General features: G+C 52.1%; 1 protein-coding gene across 1 annotated transcript; it reads left to right on the top strand.

Annotated features, from left to right (window-relative positions):
• The first annotated feature begins 2323 nt into the window (after positions 1-2323).
• Positions 2324-15811, top strand: ABCB9 (ATP binding cassette subfamily B member 9). Its single transcript, XM_069870824.1, has 11 exons — positions 2324-3007; positions 3345-3459; positions 3967-4097; positions 5366-5571; positions 6498-6695; positions 8319-8447; positions 9806-9994; positions 10569-10742; positions 12148-12307; positions 13132-13268; positions 14054-15811. Exons 1-11 carry the CDS (start codon positions 2395-2397, stop codon positions 14390-14392), a joined length of 2391 nt encoding a protein of 796 aa, XP_069726925.1. The 5' UTR covers positions 2324-2394; the 3' UTR covers positions 14393-15811.
• The last annotated feature ends 1830 nt before the right edge of the window (positions 15812-17641 follow it).

Below are 17641 nucleotides of genomic sequence, written 5' to 3'. Positions count from 1 at the left end.
TCTTCTCCCTCCTCCTTCTTTTCTTTTCCTCCTCCTTCTTTTTCACCTCTTCCTCCTTTTTCACCTCTTCCTCCTCCTCCTCCTCTTTCTTTTCTCCCCCCTTCTTCTTCCTCCTTCTTTTCCTCCTCCTCCTCTTTTTCTTCCCCCCCTCTTCTCCCTTCTCCTTGTTTTCTTTTCCTTCTCCTTCTTTTTCACCTCTTACTCCTTCTCCTCCTCCTTCTTTTCTCCCTCCCTTCTTCTTCCTCCTTCTTTTCCTCCTCCTCCTCCTCCTTCCCCGGCGGCTCCTCGGGGCTTTGCAGGGAAGGCAGCAGCGAGCACCCTGGGAAGGTGCCCAGCTCCTCCCTGACTCCGCTGCTCTGCTTTGCCTCCATCCCTCCTTCCCCACCCAGCCCACAGACCCCCTTTCTTCCCCCATACCGCACCTTCTGCCCTCTTTTCCTGCACTCTTTAGCTTTCCATCCCCCCTGCCCGGCCGCCGAGGGTGCCCAGGGCTGCCCTTTTCGCTGCTCTCGGGTGGCTGCGGAGGCGGCTGCGGTCACACAGGCCAGAGCGTGGCGGACACACGGCATCCTCTGTGCCTTCTGCACCACGCTCCGTCACCAGCCGCTTGGCCGGCACCGATCTGAGGCTCGGGCACCTCCCTGGTGGCTCCTCCGGGCACGGCACAGGAGCAGCTTTTGGCCCTTTTCGGTGTCGACTCAGCCGCGGCCCCGCGGGTGACAGCGAAGGAGAAGGTGGCGTGGCCATGGTGTGCCACAGCGCTGGGCTGTTCCCCTCGTGAAGCCGTCACGGAGACTCTGGGTGGCCTTGGAGCTGGTGGGATGGATGCTCGGGTGTTTTGCTGCCAGCGGTGGGGGCAGGAAGGCCGCACCGAGCTTGTATGAGTAGCCAAGCGTGTCCTCAGCTCTTACCGTGCTTCATACTCAGGGGTGGAAGCATCTCAGGTCTGATAAGAGAGGTAGCTTGGCCTTGGGATGTCGCGTATGCGCCTGCCTCCTCTCCTCGTGCAATCTGTCTTCTCCTCTCCCTTTGGAGTGACTCAGGTAGGGGTTAAACCCAAGCTCCCTCCATCTGCCTTGGGCTTGTGTGGGCCAAGAACCATCCTGTCGGGCTAATATTGTGTCCTGTGGACCATGCGAGTCTTGCGCTGCTGCTCCCCTTGTTGGTTACTGGAGTTTTCCCCTGTGCCGCGGGTGTTGCATCCACCCACCATGGCTTCTCCTAGGGGTCAGGTGCTGGTGGGAGGAGTGGAGCTGCCCTTGGTTTTCAGACCCGTCCCTGACTTTGAAGCGTGGGACGTCACTGTGGATTTCCATCCCCCTTTTAATTTCCTCTTGGGATTTTTTGTTGTGTCACTGAATTGCGTGCTGGCAGCACAGCGGGTGTAATGGGCTACTCCAAATTTATGTTCAAGAGGGCTGGGGACAGCAAGGTTTGGAAGGCTGCTGTACCATGATTTATTCCTTTTTTTTGCTGAGGGTGATGTTTCAAAGCTGAGCTGCTCTCCCTTCTGCTGTCACACAGTTTTGCTTGAGTGCTTGGTTTCAGCTTTGTCCTGGGAAAGGTGAGGAGGGACTCTCAGATCCCAAATGTCCGAGCTCAATGCCGACGCAGCGACGTGTGGGCTGCACAAATGTCCCAGCATCACTCGGCTGCTGGGGACCTTGTGGCTCTGCACCCAACACAGCAAGTGGGGATGAATTTTCCCACTGACTTGTGCAGGGCGGGGCCAGGATGGGTGCAGGGAGAATTGTTTTTCATTTGTGCTTGATATTTTGTGAAATATCTTGGAGGAGAGAGCTGGGGGTGTTTAGCCTGGAGAAGAGGAGGCTGAGGGGAGACCTCATTGCTCTCTACAACTGCCTGAAAGGAGGTTGTGGAGAGGAGGGAGCTGGGCTCTTCTCCCAAGTGACAGGGGACAGGACGAGAGGGAATGGCCTCAAGCTCCACCATGGGAGGTTCAGGCTGAACATTAGGAAAAAATATTTCACAGCAAGGGTCATTGGGCACTGGCAGAGGCTGCCCAGGGAGGTGGTTGAGTCACCTTCCCTGGAGGGGTTTAAAAGACAGGTGGATGAGGCACTGAGGGGCATAGTTTAGTGATTGATAGGAATGGTTGGACTCGATGGTACGATGGGTCTTTTCCAGCCTGGTGATTCTATGATTCTATATGCAGCAGTGGAGGGGAGGAAGGAGTAGGTAGTGGTGTCTGGGGTCCGAGTGGGCTGGTGGGGAGCTGGCACCGTTGTCCCCCCGTCCTGCTTCCCTTTCCCCACCACCTCCCCAGTGCAAATAACAATCCTGTTCCCTTCTCACCCCGCAGCAGAGATCGACATGACCACATCCTCCCTGTGCTAGGTCTGCCCAGTACCACCTCCCAGCCCAGCGTTGAGGATGCGCGCCTGGAAGGCTGTGGCCAGCACGCTGGCACTCAGCGGGGCCGATGTGGTGGTCACCACGCTGCTTTATGCCCATGGCCGGGGCGGCTGGGACATCCTGCAGGACCTGCGGCACTTCAACATCTTCAACTCGCTGCTGGACATCTGGGGAGGCTGCCTCTACCGCAGCTGCATCCTGCTGGGAGCTGCCATCGGGGTGGCCACCAACACAGCCTATGGCCCCCGGCGCCTCAGGGCATCACGGACCTTCATTGCCATTGTCTGCCTCCTCATGGGCATCTACATGATGGTGAAGCTGCTGCTCTACTCGGAGGTGCGGAGGACCATCAGGGACCCCTGGTTCTGGGGGCTCTTTGCCTGGACCTACGTGGCGCTGGCGGCCACCTTCGGGCTGTGGCAGCTACTGGCCTGTGTCACCTCCTCCCGCGAGGCGCTGGGGCCTGGCTCCGAGTCCCGTGCCGAGGCGGAGGAGAGCTGTGACGGTGGCGTCCTGCGGGACAAGCGGGAGGAGGCAGCGGGTCCCACCATCCATAAGCTGCTGTCTTACACAAAGCCGGATGCCTTCTTCCTGGGCATTGCCTCCTTCTTCCTCCTCGTGGCCGCACTGGGTGAGCAAAGGGACTGGGAGGACACAGTGTGCTCCTCACCAAGAGGGAAGGAGCCATGGGGACCAGACCTGGCAGCACCCCAGGCTTGCTTTTCTGGGGGTGCTGGGTGAAAAATGTGACGGGACCAAGAAAATGCAATAGGGGATAAAATACACTGGGAAATTAAGCATCCCTACATGTCACTAAGGGCTGCACTTCCTGAGAGATGTCATGTGGTGGCCAAGTATCCGTGTGGTGGGGATGGGGTTGTCCACAGGCTGTTGCATTTGGAACTAAAGGTCCTGTGCCGGTCCTGCGTGGTGGGGCTGAAACCCCTTGTCCTGTGCTTGTCTGGCAGGAGAGACCTTCCTGCCCTACTACACAGGGCTGGCCATCGACGGCATCGTGGTGCAGAAGAGCATGGACCGCTTCTCCACGGCCGTGCTGGTCATGTCGCTGCTCGCCATAGGAAGGTAATCTCAGGGGCTGGTTTTTTGCCCTGATGAGGAGCAGTTTGGAGCTTTCCCCCAGGAGTTTGCAGCGGTGGTGGGCACAGGCTGTCTCACCTTCAGCTGCTCTGCTGGGTCCCTGCCAGGCCCCAGGGATGTGCTTTGATTTCTCTGTGCCATCGTGGTGTAGAGGCCACGGTAGCAGTCAAGTGGCCGTTGCGTAGCCTTCCACATCTGTCTGCTGGCAGTGGACCAGGAGGAGAGGACACAGGGGATGGGTTCTCTGGGGAACAATGTCCCAGCAGCGCTGTATCGCCTCTCAAATCTTGTCACTGCTGGGGTTAGGAGCAGCTGTCCCCCTGCTGGTAGCACCCAGAGGAGGTGTGGGTTGGTTTAGCCATCGCTTCCTGGGGTGGAAAGTGGTACCAGCACAGCATTGCCCAAGCCCTTGCCCTGGGCTTCGGGGTGTTTGTGTTGCTGAGGAGTGGGTTTCGTGTCCATTGGCCTATAACGTTTCTTATCTGCAATTAGCTCATTTGCCGCAGGTATCCGGGGTGGCGTTTTTACGCTCATATTTGCAAGACTGAACATTCGCCTTCGCAACTGCCTCTTCAGGTCGCTGGTGTCTCAGGAGATGAGTTTCTTTGATGAGAATCGCACAGGTTGGTTCCTTTTTTCCCTGGATGTCCTCTAGCCCATCAATCCCATCCTGGTATTTTCTCCCCTTGGTTTACCCTACCAGCACAAAGCAGATTGGGGGTAACCAGAGGCAGCACCCAAGGTTGTGTTTAGAAAGCTCTTCCCATTTGGTCGCTTCCTACTGTGGGATTGGGACAAGGTTGCCCATTGCCACTGGTCAGCCTGGCATTCAGCAGCCCTAGGACTGACGTGCTCATCTCCGCTCATCCCCAAAGCACCTACTTTCCTCTTCCCGTACCTCCTGTCAGTGCCCCTGGTCGGCCACTATCCAGCTCTGCTCTGGACATGGGAAACCTCAGATGCGTGAGGCTTGCTGGGTGCGTTTGTGGCTTTCCCTGCTTGCCTTTCAGTACTGTCCCGGTCCTTGCCACTCTGTTGTGGTCCCACCCCGCTGTAACGTTTCCAACATTTGATTTCTTCTCGGCAGTATTTTTAGTTTTGAGGCTGTTGCCGTATTTAGCAACCACTGCATGGTGCTCTGGTAGCAGAGGACACTGGAGATATTATTGTAAGTGGGATACAGGTAACCCTGGACTAACCCTTATGCAAAAGCAGGGGAGTTCAGCTGGATTCAAACATAGGTCAAGTATTTAGGAGTTCAGGGTGATGTTTCCTGGCTGTAACGTTCAGTTCCACCAGAGGACACCACAGGAACTTCACCCCTTAGTAGCTACACCCGTGTTTTCAGGGTTGCTTGGATTAGCTCTGGGCTGCGGGGCACACAGCTAAACCCAGACAGGCCTCTCCCAAGCCACCTCGTGCTCCTCTGCAGGGCGTGCTGTGCCTGGCCCTGACCAGTCTTGCCAGGAGAGCAGGGAAAGGTTCCAGCAGTCCCTAGTGAGCTCCTGGAGGGCTCTTGGTGTCATTTAGAAATGAACTCGGGGCTTGGTTGGCAGCTCTGGAGGTGCATTCAGCAAACAGTCCACTCACTCTCCCACTGCCCATCTGTGTGCCCCCCCTTTGCTGTCCTGACTCAGGGATGTAGCTCATGCCTTCAGATGACTTTCATGTCCCCCATGCATGCTGCAATTCAAGCTCCTCTGTTTGCTTTGCGTCCACAGCACTGGAGAGTCATCCCCTTTCCATGCCACTTTTCAGACCCCCAGCGAGGGGTGGGTTGAATGGGGACCTCGGTCTGGCCCCTGGCATGGGACACGTGATGTGGCTAGGCAGTGACCTTCTGTAGTGACGTGTCCCTGCTCTCCCCTTCCCCACCCCCTCACTGCTGCAGGGGATGTCATCTCCCGCCTGACATCGGACACGACCATCGTGAGCGACCTGGTCTCCCAGAACATCAACATCTTCCTGCGCAACGTGGTGAAGGCCACGGGGGTGATCTTCTTCATGTTCAGCCTCTCCTGGAAGCTCTCGCTCGTCACCTTCATGGGCTTCCCTATCATCATGCTGGTGTCTGATGTCTATGGGAAGTACTACAAGGTAGGCAGGAGAAGCTGGCATGGTTGTGCTGTGCTACAACACTGGGCTGTTCCCCTTGTGAAGCCACCATAGAGACTGCGGGTGGCCTTGGAGCTGGTGGGATGGATGCTCGGGTGCTTTGCTGCAAGCAGTGGGAGCAGGAAGGCAGCACCGAGCTTGTCTGGGCAGCCAAGCATATCCTCAGCTCTTACCGTGCTTCACGCTCAGAGTGGAAGCATCTCAGGTCTGACAGGAGAGGTAGCTTGGCCTTGGAATGATGTGTATGTGTCTCCTCTCCTCGTGCAATCTGTCTTCTCTTCTCCCTTTGGGGTGACTCGGGTAGGGGTTAAACCTAGTGCTGAATTCCCTCCATCTGTGTTGGGCTAGCATGGCCATCCCATGTGGCTAATATTGTGTCCTGTGGACCATGTGGGTCTTGCGCTGCTGCTCCCTGTGTTAATTATTGAAGCTTTCCCCTGTGCCAGGGACATGGGGTGCACGGGTGCTGCGTCTCCCTGCCATGGCTTCTCCTACGAGTCAGGTTCTGGTGGGAGGAGTGGAGCTGTCTTTGGTTTTCAGACCTGTCCCTGACTTGGAAACTCCTGGAAGGGCTCCTGGACCAGGCTGACCCTGTCCCATCTGGAGACAGGGAGCAGTGGCTCTGCTGCAGGCTTCCCAAGTGGCCCTGGGGACAACATTTCACCTCCTGCAGCCCAGGTTCCTCCTCAAGGACAGCACAACAAATCCATTCCCCTCCTGACACCGTGCCCCAGACTGTCCTGAGGTGTGGGATATATCTCAGAGCTCAGCCTTGTTGCCCATGGCCTTGAAAAACGTCACCGTGCCTTCTTTTCCCAAGCCCAGCAGAGCCCGGGGTGTGCAGGGAGAGGTGCCACGGGCAGCCCGGCGCCCGCTGAGCCCCCTGTGCCTCCCTCCGCTCCCTGCAGAAGCTCTCCAAGGATGTGCAAAACGCCCTGGCCAAGGCCAACAACACCGCCGAGGAGACCATCTCTGCCATGAAGACCGTCCGCAGCTTCGCTAACGAGGAGGCAGAGGCAAACGTGTACTGGCAGAAGTTGCAGCAGGTCTACAAACTCAACAAGCGGGAGGCCATGGCTTACACCTACTACGTCTGGTCCAGCGGGGTAAGTGGCCAGTGCTCAGGCTTCCTTGCGCGAGGCTTGCGGTGCGCAGGGAACGTTGCTTCAGATCCCAAAACGCACGTGGCGTGGTGCACGTGCTTCTCTGCTCCCAGGGAGCTTTGCAGGGCGAGCCCAGCCGTGATGGCTGTTGCCAGTCATCCTGTCTCTTGATTATTATTTCTTTTCACTCATCAAAAAAATATATCCCGCTCCCCCTTAGGGCAGCGCTGCGTCGTGCCATTGAACAGTCTGTTTTTGTCTTGCACGTAAGAATATAATTGATAACCACTCAAGGTCGTGGAAAACCCCATGCTTCTGTGTTGCTGCATTGCGTGCCTGTGCCAGCTCATCGTCACGGCTCCGGCTGGGAAACAGCCGCGGCGTTGGTTGAGCTTCTGCTCAGAGACAGAGATTTTCTGCGTGTGGGTGGTGGCAGGGGGAGGCTGCTGGGTTTTGAGGGTTTTTTTTTGTTGTTTCTTTTTTTTTTTTCCCCAAAATGCTTTTTCACCATTCAAGACCAGATGGTTTGGGACTTCTCCTGCATCAGCTGACAACTAAGGGTGTGCAAAACCCTCGTGTGAGGCTACCCTTATCTCTGCGCATTCAAGGATTTAAGCAGCCTCTGGTGAAGAGTTTGTGAGTTTTGGTGCCCTGATGCAGCTGTGGGAGACTTCCAAGCCTGAAAGCAAAATTGAAGCATTTTTAGCAATGTTCCTGAGCTCCCAGGTGAAACCAGAGTGTGAACTGGGTCAACACAGATCCTGCTGAATCAAAGAAGGCAAAAACCCTCACAAACTGCTCCTGTGAGCTCATGTAGAAAAAAGGCTGATGGATTTAGCACAGCCTGGTAGAGTCTTTCTTGGAGGGAACACAGGGTCTGAGGACAAATCAAGGCAGAGCTATAGATGTGGAATTTTTGTCCCCAGTACTTTTGTCTGTATGGATTTACAGCCTGCCCTGCAAACGTTGCACAGAGCATCAGGGCATCGATGGTTTTCGGAGCACCCAGGCAGTGTGGAACAAAATGGACTGAATAAAGGCAGGGGCTCCTATTCATCATATCAGAGCTGATCTGTCTCCTTTCTAGGGTCAGTGGCACCCTCCCTCCCCTCCCGATTTCAGGCAAGAGGCTGAGGTTATGCGTCAGGGGCTTGTTCATGTAAGGAGGGTTTTTTTGTGTTAACTCTTGACTTGATTTTGTGCTCTAAATTAAAATGTGTCACGCTGCTATAACAGAAAGCTTATTTTGGTAGTGAGATGACCGCATATGTTGGATAATTTGAGAATAGATATTACACTTGAGGACATTAGTGCAAGAGAGAAGTTCATGAGATACTCTGTTATTTCAGAGAAATTCTCTCTCCTGGGCTGTTGCCCTCTGGACTTCTGTTTTGTTTAAAAATGCCAGCCCAACTCCTTAAATCCGCCCCTGTACCTGAGTTGTTTTTCCTTCCTCATATCCATGCCCACTGCTAGGGCTGTCACCTGTGCGCTGTTGGGGATGCTTAGTTTGAGGCTCAAAGAATAAATGTCAGCACATGAATTGTGGGCTGTTGTGTGAGTGACTACAGATTCACCAGAATATCAGTTGTCTTTGCTGATTTTGAGGTGTTTTCTTGCTTTCAGCTGACCCTCCTTGTGGTCCAGGTCAGCATCCTTTACTACGGTGGGCACCTTGTGATCTCGGGGCAAATGACAAGTGGAAACCTGATATCGTTCATCATTTACGAGTTCGTCTTAGGAGACTGCATGGAGGTGAGTCTCTTTTTCCCTCTGGGCTACCCCACATCAAGATGATGTTTGTCTTCTAGAAGGACCCAGAGCAGTTGCAGGGCTAGAACCGGTGCTGACTTCCCTGTGACGCGTTTCCTTGGCACTGTAGCCTTGCCCATCAGGGAGCTGATTCTCCCCTCTGCTCCCCACTCCCCTCTTGCATCCTGAACATACCTGAAGCAGCTCATCCCCGAGTAAAGCAACAAGGTCTAAAGGGGTCAGACTGGCATCGCTGAAGGGCAGAGTCCTAGCTGCCTCCCAGGCGCATTCTCTGATGTGAAGGATGCAGGGATTACAAAGCTGCCTGCTAAATTTCAGGCTTCATTAAAAACTTAATTATATTACTTTTTTTTCCCCATTTTCCCTGGGATAGGCTGCAAGCTGCTGCGTTGGCAGCGCATTAGCAAGATGGGCTTGTGGGTGGGATGGCAGAGCCCCATCCAGAGCTGCCTTCCCCTTGCAAAGGCGTAAGCTTGGCTACTCAAGGCAGAAATGATCAAGTCGAGGTTTCCTCGCAGCCAAGCGTGGTTTCGGCAGCTCTTCAGCCTTTGTGCAGCGCAGAGCAGAGCTGGAGGCAGCATGCCCGGCCCTCACCATCTGTTCGGATGGCTGCAGGCTCTGATGGTGTTTCCAGGCTGTGGTTTTGGTGTGGGTTTGGTTTGGGTTTTTTCCCCCTCTTGATGGGAGAGGCAGTTGCAGCACAAGCTGTTGTGCAGCTCTGGGCTTAATATTGAAAAGAATTGATGTGATGGGGGTTTATTCCAGTGAAGCCAGTGTCCACATGCAGCAGCTGTAGTTGGGAAAGCACAACAGTAAATCCACTAAGACCATATCCTGGCAGGGAACAGCTTTATCAGCTGCCAAACGGCTGTCTAGAGAGATCCAGCCTGGAGCTGCTCTGCATTTGAGATGCGTGTGCTGAGGAACAAGCTGCAGCCCTCTGGAGCCTGTGTGATGTGCTTCTGTACGTGGCCTCTGTTCAACCATTGGGTTGGGGAGTTGCCAGTCTTGAGCAGAGAGATAAGTGGAGGATTATGGTGGAAGTGTGGGTCGTTTATCTCCTGGTGCCTGTCTTCTTTTCTCAATCCATCTGTTTCCTTCTTTCTGTGCCCCTCTGGGTCTACCCATGCACAAATCCCTTTAGTTGCCTTTTCCTTGGATATCTGCATATGTCCCCTCTGTACAGTGCCCAGAGGGAAAAGCTTTCCTTTTTGTGTCTGATGACTGTAGTTAATGCCAGATGATAGACTCGGGAATGCTTCAGCCGTTCTCCTTAAAAGTCATACCGATTGCCTTTTCCATCGCATGGGAAGGTCTCACCATTGCCTCTTCCCTTCCAGTCCGTCGGCTCCGTCTACAGCGGCCTGATGCAGGGAGTGGGAGCTGCTGAGAAGGTGTTTGAGTTCATCGACCGCAAGCCAACGATGGTGAATGATGGATCCCTGATCCCAGACCACGTGGACGGGAAGGTGGAGTTCAGAAACGTGACCTTTTCCTACCGCACTCGCTCCTCAACGCAGGTCCTCCAGGTGAGCCCTGCGGGTGCAGAGCATCACGCCCAACCACGAGGCATCACATGCTGCTTCTCCATCATGGCAATAACTGATCCCCAGACCACAGGAAATGTCTGCTGCCCTTTTGTGTAAAGGCAGGCTCCACAGCATGCTGGAAAACAGATTATATGGAACTGCGGGTGCTTGGGGCTGGCCTTCCTTACAAGGAATGAGATTGATTAATAAAACCCTTGTTCCCAGCTCAGGCATGAAATACGTCAGCATGGGTACAGGGCATTGTGCCAAGCTCAGACTGTTTCCGTGGGAGAGGGCCTGGGGTCACGGGGCAGGGGGAGGCAACAAAGAGGTTAGTTTGCCTTGCAGTTTTTAGAAGTCCTGCTACATCAGCAGGCAACTTCAAAGCAAATTTTGGAGGCTCATCAATTCCTCAGGAAAGGAGCTGGGAGGGCAAGGAAACAGCTAGGAGTGGTGGCTGATGTGGGGTGTCACCAAGATGGGGTGTCACTGTGGCCAGATATTTGGTTACCCCCATGCACAGAGGCCCTGGGAACAGCCAGAACCTAAACGTGTTTTCCTATCCATGTTGTAGAACGTGTCCTTCACTCTGCACCCTGGCAAAGTGACAGCGCTGGTGGGACCTTCAGGAAGCGGGAAGAGCTCCTGTGTCAACATCCTGGAGAACTTCTACCCTCTGCAAGACGGGCAGGTGCTGCTGGACGGGCGTCCCATTAACATGTACGATCACAAGTACCTGCACTCAGTGGTACGAGCGACTGATACGTGTATTCTAGCTATTACCTGCCGTGATCCGAGGGGATGGATGGTAGTGTTGCGTGTTTGGATTTGTGTTTTGATTTGATTTGTCCACTTCTGAAATGTCCAGAAAGCTGGAGGCTGGAGATGGTCCAGGAAATGAATTCGGATAACCTGTGGGGCAAAAGGGAAGGAGGTGGAGAGTGGTTTCATGGGGAGGGGGAAGCCTTCCAAAACCAGAACAAAATACGTGTTTGGGTTTTTAATTTTCTGGCCAACATAGCAGAAATATGGTTTTGGTTGTTGAATTAACTGTCATCTAAACTGGGTTTGGAAAAATGATTTTGCATTCCTCCAGCACTTTCTGCCTTAAGATCTTAGAGTAATTCTCAGCTAATGGAGAGTTAAACCTCTCAAGATCCTGGCAGCAGCTGGAGCACCAGAGGGGCTTGGGTGGTTTCTCCAGGAGAGGGGTCTGGGCCCCTCGACTCTCATCTGTGAGAGGTGATTGTGTCAGCACAGATGAGCCTTCATCTCCTCGGCAAGTAACTGCCGCCTTTGTTTGCCCCCAGAGCAAACGGCCTCACCAGTCAGCAGGAAAACCTGAAAACAATTGATCAGAGACAAGCTGGAAAGCCAAAGTCAGTGTGACTAATTTACATTCCCTGCCTGTACTGAGCTAAAATTAAAAGACAAGCCAGTCTTTCAGTTTAGAAAGCCTGGTGTGGTGTTAGGAGTGTGGGGAGAAGTCAATTAAAATCTGACTACGTCCCACTAGCTCTCTTCATGCCCAGTTCTGAGCAATAATTTGGAGGATTCAATTTATTTCAATATTGAGTGAATTTGAGAGTGAGCAACAATGATTGTAACGTAGGACGGGGAGGCTGTTGCTAAGCAATTGTGTGTGTGAATTGCAGCAGCAATGTCCCTAACTTGCTAATTTTGGATTAAACATGCAGGAAGGCTCATTTATGTGGCCCAAGCATGATTACTGGCCTCAAACAGAAAATCAGCAACACCCTGGAAGAGGGTGCCTCCAGCCTGCCTTGTCCCAGCAACTGGTTTCCCATACTGGGAAGAGCAAACAGTGATGGGAATGACAGGTCTGGAGCAAAACCAGCAGGTTCTTGGAGGTGGGAGCTCATCCCAGATGCCAACCGATCAACGTTGCATCAGGTTTCTCTCCTGCAAAACGGCTTCCCAGCAGTTGATGCAGCTGGGCTGGGGCTGCCCCTGGGCACCCCTTCGTTGGCATCCTCGTGGGAAGCTTACACTGAGGCACTTCTTATCTTGGTTTAATGGTGAGGCTCTATCCACTTGAGTCCCTACCCAGCAGGAACAAACGCCGACGATCTGAGACACCAACATGCAAGTCTTCTGCTCCCAATCACTTACTCTTCCCTTCCTTTGTGCAGATCTCCCTGGTGAGCCAAGAACCGGTGCTGTTTGCCCGCTCTATTGCAGATAACATTTCTTACGGCTTAACTTCAGCCTCCTTTGAGTCTGTTGTTCAGGCTGCCCAGAAGGCCAACGCGCACGCCTTCATCACCGAGTTACAAGACGGCTACCACACAGGTATGAAATCCCTCCATTTGCTCTTGAAAGCATTGCCTAGGAAAGGCAGAGACTCTCTCCTTGGCTGGAAATCAGGCAGGTGGTGATGGACACAAGCCCACGGTGATGGCGTAGAGACAGCTGAATGGAGAGGTGCAGCACCCTGGCTGGATTTTGGGGTGACCGAGCTATTGCAGGATTTCTGAGCTCATCCCAGGAGAGTGTTTCTGGTCCCATCTGGACCAGTCCAGCTCCCGGTGCCTGGTAATGTTACAGAGATGTGGCAGTAGCAGTCTTGCTATTTTTCAGTGCAGGGATGAGGAAAAAAGCCCCGAACCCAAGCGCTTGCCTGTGTACCAGCCCACCTGCAGAGGAAGAAAATAAACCTGTGATAAATCCATAGTAATAAAAGGCCATGTGTTTGTGCCACTGGGACTTCACTGAGGAGGCAGGTCAGACCTCTAGCTCCCATAAACACAAACCATTGTCAGAGGTCCTGTTTTCCCCACGCTGCTGCCGCAGTTGCACACCCTCCAGAGTCCAGCTTGCAGGGAGCGATGACAGCAACGCTCAGGGAGCAAGGCTCAGGGACTTCTCTGTATTGCTTCTATAAGCATCAGACCCTCAAATCCTGGGACAACAATGGAGAACTTGCTGCTAGAGGGAAGGACTGCAGCCTTAGGGGTATTTAACCCATTTAAACTGCTCTGCCAAGTGAGCAGAAGCGTTTATCTGGGTTTTGCTTCAAAGCATGACACCATCCTGATGCAGGCTGGCTGGGGCTGAACTTGATGGCAGCTCTTGCATTTTGTTTTGACCCCTTCTTCTCTCTCTTGACCCAACAGAGGCAGGTGAAAAAGGAGCCCAGCTGTCAGGTGGCCAGAAGCAGAGAGTGGCAATTGCCAGGGCGTTGATCCGAGCGCCCCCCATCCTAATCCTGGATGAAGCCACAAGTGCCCTGGATGCAGAGAGTGAACATGCGGTGAGTAGGTGTCTTGGGTGTTTGGGCCAGAGAGGCTCTCTGCAACTGGAGGAAAGACTGTAGCTTCAATTTCCAGCTTGTGGACAAGCTTAGTCTTGACGTGGTGCAATCAGAGGTTTGGGTAAGATGCTAGGTCCTGAGCAGAAATTTGCTTCCAATGCTGCTTTAGCCACCAGGAAGGGAATAATCCTGTGCTCAGCCAACACCTGACAGATCTGATGAGACAGGGTTCTCTGCTGACTTCTGGTAAACGTGGAAAGTGTCAGTTGGCATACAGCAACTCTGTGTGGCCTTTCAGGCCAGGGTACGGAGGAAAACCCTAAAAAATTGGGGCTGCAGTAGCAAGAGTGGGATTGCCTGAGCTAAAATCCCAGCTGAGGCACCAAAGAAGCCACGCTTGCAGGAAGGGCCCTGAACTTCCTGGGAACTGAGCTGGTTTATCTGGCTGGGATGTGATAACCAAACAGCTCTACCAGTAGCAGTTTGGCCTCACTGGTTTCATGAAGGAAAGTTAGTTTGAGGTTGAGTTGCGAGGATGGATCTGGTCCTAGAGGATGAGCAGTGCTGGCCTGTGGCTGGACTGAGTCAGTGCTTTGGGAAATCCAGAGCTGGGATGGATGTACTGGTGATGATAGTGCTGCAGGGGGTCTTGTGTCTTCTACATGACCAAAGGAGAGCAAACCACTTGTCCAGAGGTTTCTTAACACAGACCATAAAGCTGCTCTTGTCCCTTCCAAATGGGAGCCAGTGATGCTCAAGCACTAATGTCTTTTCCTCCCACGCAGATTCAGCAGGCGATTTACGGTGACTTGCAGAACCACACGGTGCTTGTCATAGCTCACAGGCTGAGCACTGTCGAGAAGGCACACAACATCATTGTGCTGGACAAGGGCCACGTGGTGCAGCAGGGCTCGCACAAGGAGCTGATGGAAGAAGGCGGCCTTTATTCCAAGCTGGTGCAGAGACAGATCCTGGGGCTGGAAGGGGGCGGCGCGGACAGTCTCCAGCCTGCAGCCCGGGGGGATTCAGCCAAGGCGCCTGGTGGGCTGGAGGAAGAGTTCAGGATAGACCATTCCCTGCCAGCCGTGGTACAGGACGATTATAACAACACGGCTCACAAGTGAGAGCAGCGAGGGCCAGCGCTCAAGACGCTTGCTGGGGACATTGAGATGGGAGGTGGCTTTACCAACGGCCTCGCGCTGCAGAACGATGCCCGTTTGCACACCCCGCGTGCGTCACACACCCGTGCACACCCAAACACACACTATAGAGCTTCCTGCATTGTGGTCCGGCGGGCAGATGCCAGCTGGCTAAAAAGGGAAAAGGTTTTATTCCAGGGAGCTGGGTCTTTAGCAATTCCCAGCATTTCTACTGGGCTTCTTTTCTTACTACCAGTAATTCCTCTCTGACTGGGACTTTTCTTCCATTGATATGCATGTGTAACTGCTATTAACTGTAATGGATGTTAAATGCATGCGTGGAGGGGAAGATTGAAAACCCCTTCAGGAATTTCAGGGGGTGGCTTTTGTGGCTGGATAGAAAACCAGTGACTGTAAAACAAGGTCCTGCTCTCACTATCAGTTTACGGGGCTAATCCAAAGTCTGCTGAAGCCTGTAGGGATCTCCCTTTGGCTTCAGCGAAAACTGGATCGCTCCCATGGGGCTGAGCGCTGGGAGAGTTTTGCACTGAGTGCCTGCAGGCTCAGGCTCACAACCATTGCTGCTGAGCTCGTATCACGTAGTAACCATCCTTGCTGGAACAAGCCAGGGGACCGGGAGGCAGATGTTGCTTTCAGATTTGCTGTTGGTGCTTGGTGGATGTTTGTTTTTAGGGATGAAAAGTTTTACCATAATGGATGGGGGTTAGGGTTTTTTTGGTTTAGGTTTGTTTTTTGTTTTTTTTTAATATATCTCTGTGCACTGTGCAATGTCTGTCCGGCTCCAGCATCCTCTGAAAATTGGTCTGTTATTTCAGAATTTTTTTAACTCACAACCCCGGTGCTGGTTTGAAAAAAAAAAAACACTACTAAAGACAGGCATAAAATACTAAAAGACAGCACTTTATAATTCCCACCAAAGCTTTGTTCAGCTTCAGGCCATGCTAGTAGCTTCACTGCATGAGAAACCCATACATCACTTTACTTGAAGTCCAACTTCAGCTGCCTGAACTTTAAAATGTGTTTCTTTGAATATTATTTATTAACTTACTTTTAGTATGAGGGATAGAAAGAAATACGTTGCTCCTAGCCCTTTTGGGTAATGGCTCTGGCTTAGTAGCGTTATCCTGCCGTAGAATGGTGACGAAACCTATGCAGCCAGGCAGGTGCTATTGAAAAATAGCATTTACACGGGAAATACTGACTTCAGACTGTGCGTAGTTAAGAAATTATCTCAAGCACTTTAGTTCTCACGTTTTCCAATATTTAAATGCTGCTGTGTCTTACTTTTCAGCAGGTTTGCGGTTTTTTGTTGTTGGCGATGTTTTGTTTTCGTTTAGTGACGTTTTACAAACTCTTTAGTGTCCTGGAGGAGGGATGCTTAAAAAATAAAATACTACCTCTGCCACTCAACATGGAGCCAATCCAGTGTGGGGTTTTTTTTGCGTTCAGGGATTTCAAGGTAACTTTCATCTGAGGTAATGGCTGAATACAGTTGCACACTGCATGTGTTCAGGCTTCCTTGTGGAGAATGACAAGAAGAACCTACAGAGAATTAGGGATGTGAAGGCCCAGCATCCAAGAATGGCTGTGAGCCATAGCAGTAGGTATAACCTGTTTAAGAACTTGTTTTCACCCCGGATCCTATCCAGTAGTAACACTTGCATGGAAGGATGGGTAGACGAACCTGTTCTCAAAACACAGTGCTTCATGATAGGAATAATTATCAGCTGCTTGGTTTAGTGATTGATAAAAAAACATGCCTAGGAAGAACGAGAGCTCTCTGTCTCATCTGCCTCCACTTCGGAAACCTCTGTCGAGCACTGCAGGCTCAGCTAAATCCCTCCTCAGTTCACCCCTTCGGTAAATGGCCAAGCAGTCCTGCTCAATGAAAATTTGCGCTGTGGCTGTGAAGAGGTTGGGAGTGCCACCCACACCAGAGGGCAAGCGATTAATTCTGCATTTCTATTAGTACATGTGAGCAGAACGTGGCCAGCGGTTCACAGAAGTGGAATTAATTCTACTTAAGTGAAAAAATGGGTAAAATAAATAATAAAAAAAAAAAGGGTTACCTGGGAGCTAGAGAAGCTGACCAACCCTGGGAAGTGCTGCTAGGACAACGCTCATTAGCGCATGAGATGCCAAAAAAGAGAATCTGATTGTGTTGTGCGTGTCCACATATTGGGGACATTGGAGGGTAAAATCAGATTCATTTTATGGTGAAGACTACAGTGAATTTCAGGAAGGGAGCCTTGCTTCCCAAGCCTGTTGTGATGATGATCCCGGCATTGCACTCCCAGGTCAGATCCAAAAAGCTTCGGCTGAAGTGGCACCTTGGAAACCGCAGATTGTCTCTGCTGGTGGCACCAGCCCAAGCTGATAACAGCCTGATTTTGTTTATTGCCACAGGTGCTGGATTCTCTCTTTTGCATCCAGATAACTCAAGGCTACTTTTCCACTGAGCCTTAGATCTTGTGGCTTGAACAAATCCTTTTATCATGCTCTTGGCGTGTGATAAGTGGATCTGCCTGTATGCTAAAGCCATGAGGGTTTTCTTCTGGCCTGGAAGCCTGGAGGGAGCTCCCACACCACCAGGGATTCAGCAGCTCTCATCTAATAGAGACATTTCTGTTGGCCCAGAACGAGCCTTGTGATTGCACAGAAAATCCTGCTTTTCAAAATTATTCCAAGTATGTCTTTTTTTTGAAGAGAAAAACAGGGTCAGAGATGCCCGTTAACCAACCTAATCGCAGCAGTGAAGACCAGCTTAACCCAGTACAGCAGTGGGAATTGCTCCAGTGCTGGGATATGAGCCAGTTTCTGGAGCTGCCGTGTCCCTTGGGCCTTGCTGGCTGTGGGCACTCTGTGTTTTTCAGCCTGTTCTCCTGGAAATAAGGCCACTGTTCCCTCTGAAACTCTGAACTCTAGTATTTTGTGGCTGTGGGTTTGCCCAGAGTTGACATTTACATGGGAATGTGAACATGATCTGTCCAGGAGCTTCTCAATTACAGCCGTGCAGATAAAATGTTCATTCTCTTGAAAGGGAAGAGGATGCTCTGCAGGGAATTGGGATGGTTTTATCCAAAACATTAACTCGGGGAGTACAGTTTGAAGATTATCATGGCAGAGTTGGAGCAATTAGGCATTTGAAAGAACAATTATTTACAAAGGTTGACTGTAAATGCCATAGCAGGTTGGTTTCCTCACTATTAATAT

This window comes from Phaenicophaeus curvirostris, chromosome 17, assembly GCF_032191515.1.
Source record: "Phaenicophaeus curvirostris isolate KB17595 chromosome 17, BPBGC_Pcur_1.0, whole genome shotgun sequence".
Classification (NCBI taxonomy): Eukaryota; Metazoa; Chordata; class Aves; order Cuculiformes; family Cuculidae; genus Phaenicophaeus; species Phaenicophaeus curvirostris.
The sequence above is the reverse complement of the archived record's forward strand: the minus strand, read 5'-3'. Positions and strand labels throughout refer to the sequence as shown.

What these genes read in the sequence shown, in the direction of transcription:
- ABCB9 (XM_069870824.1), top strand. Translation starts at nt 2,395, where the DNA reads ATGCGCGCCTGGAAGGCTGTGGCCAGCACGCTGGCACTCAGCGGGGCC. An exon ending in TCGCTGCTCGCCATAGGAAG is followed by an intron (nt 3,460 to 3,966) that starts GTAATCTCAGGG and finishes ATCTGCAATTAG; the next exon opens with CTCATTTGCCGCAGGTATCC. An exon ending in ATGCAGAGAGTGAACATGCG is followed by an intron (nt 13,269 to 14,053) that starts GTGAGTAGGTGT and finishes CCTCCCACGCAG; the next exon opens with ATTCAGCAGGCGATTTACGG.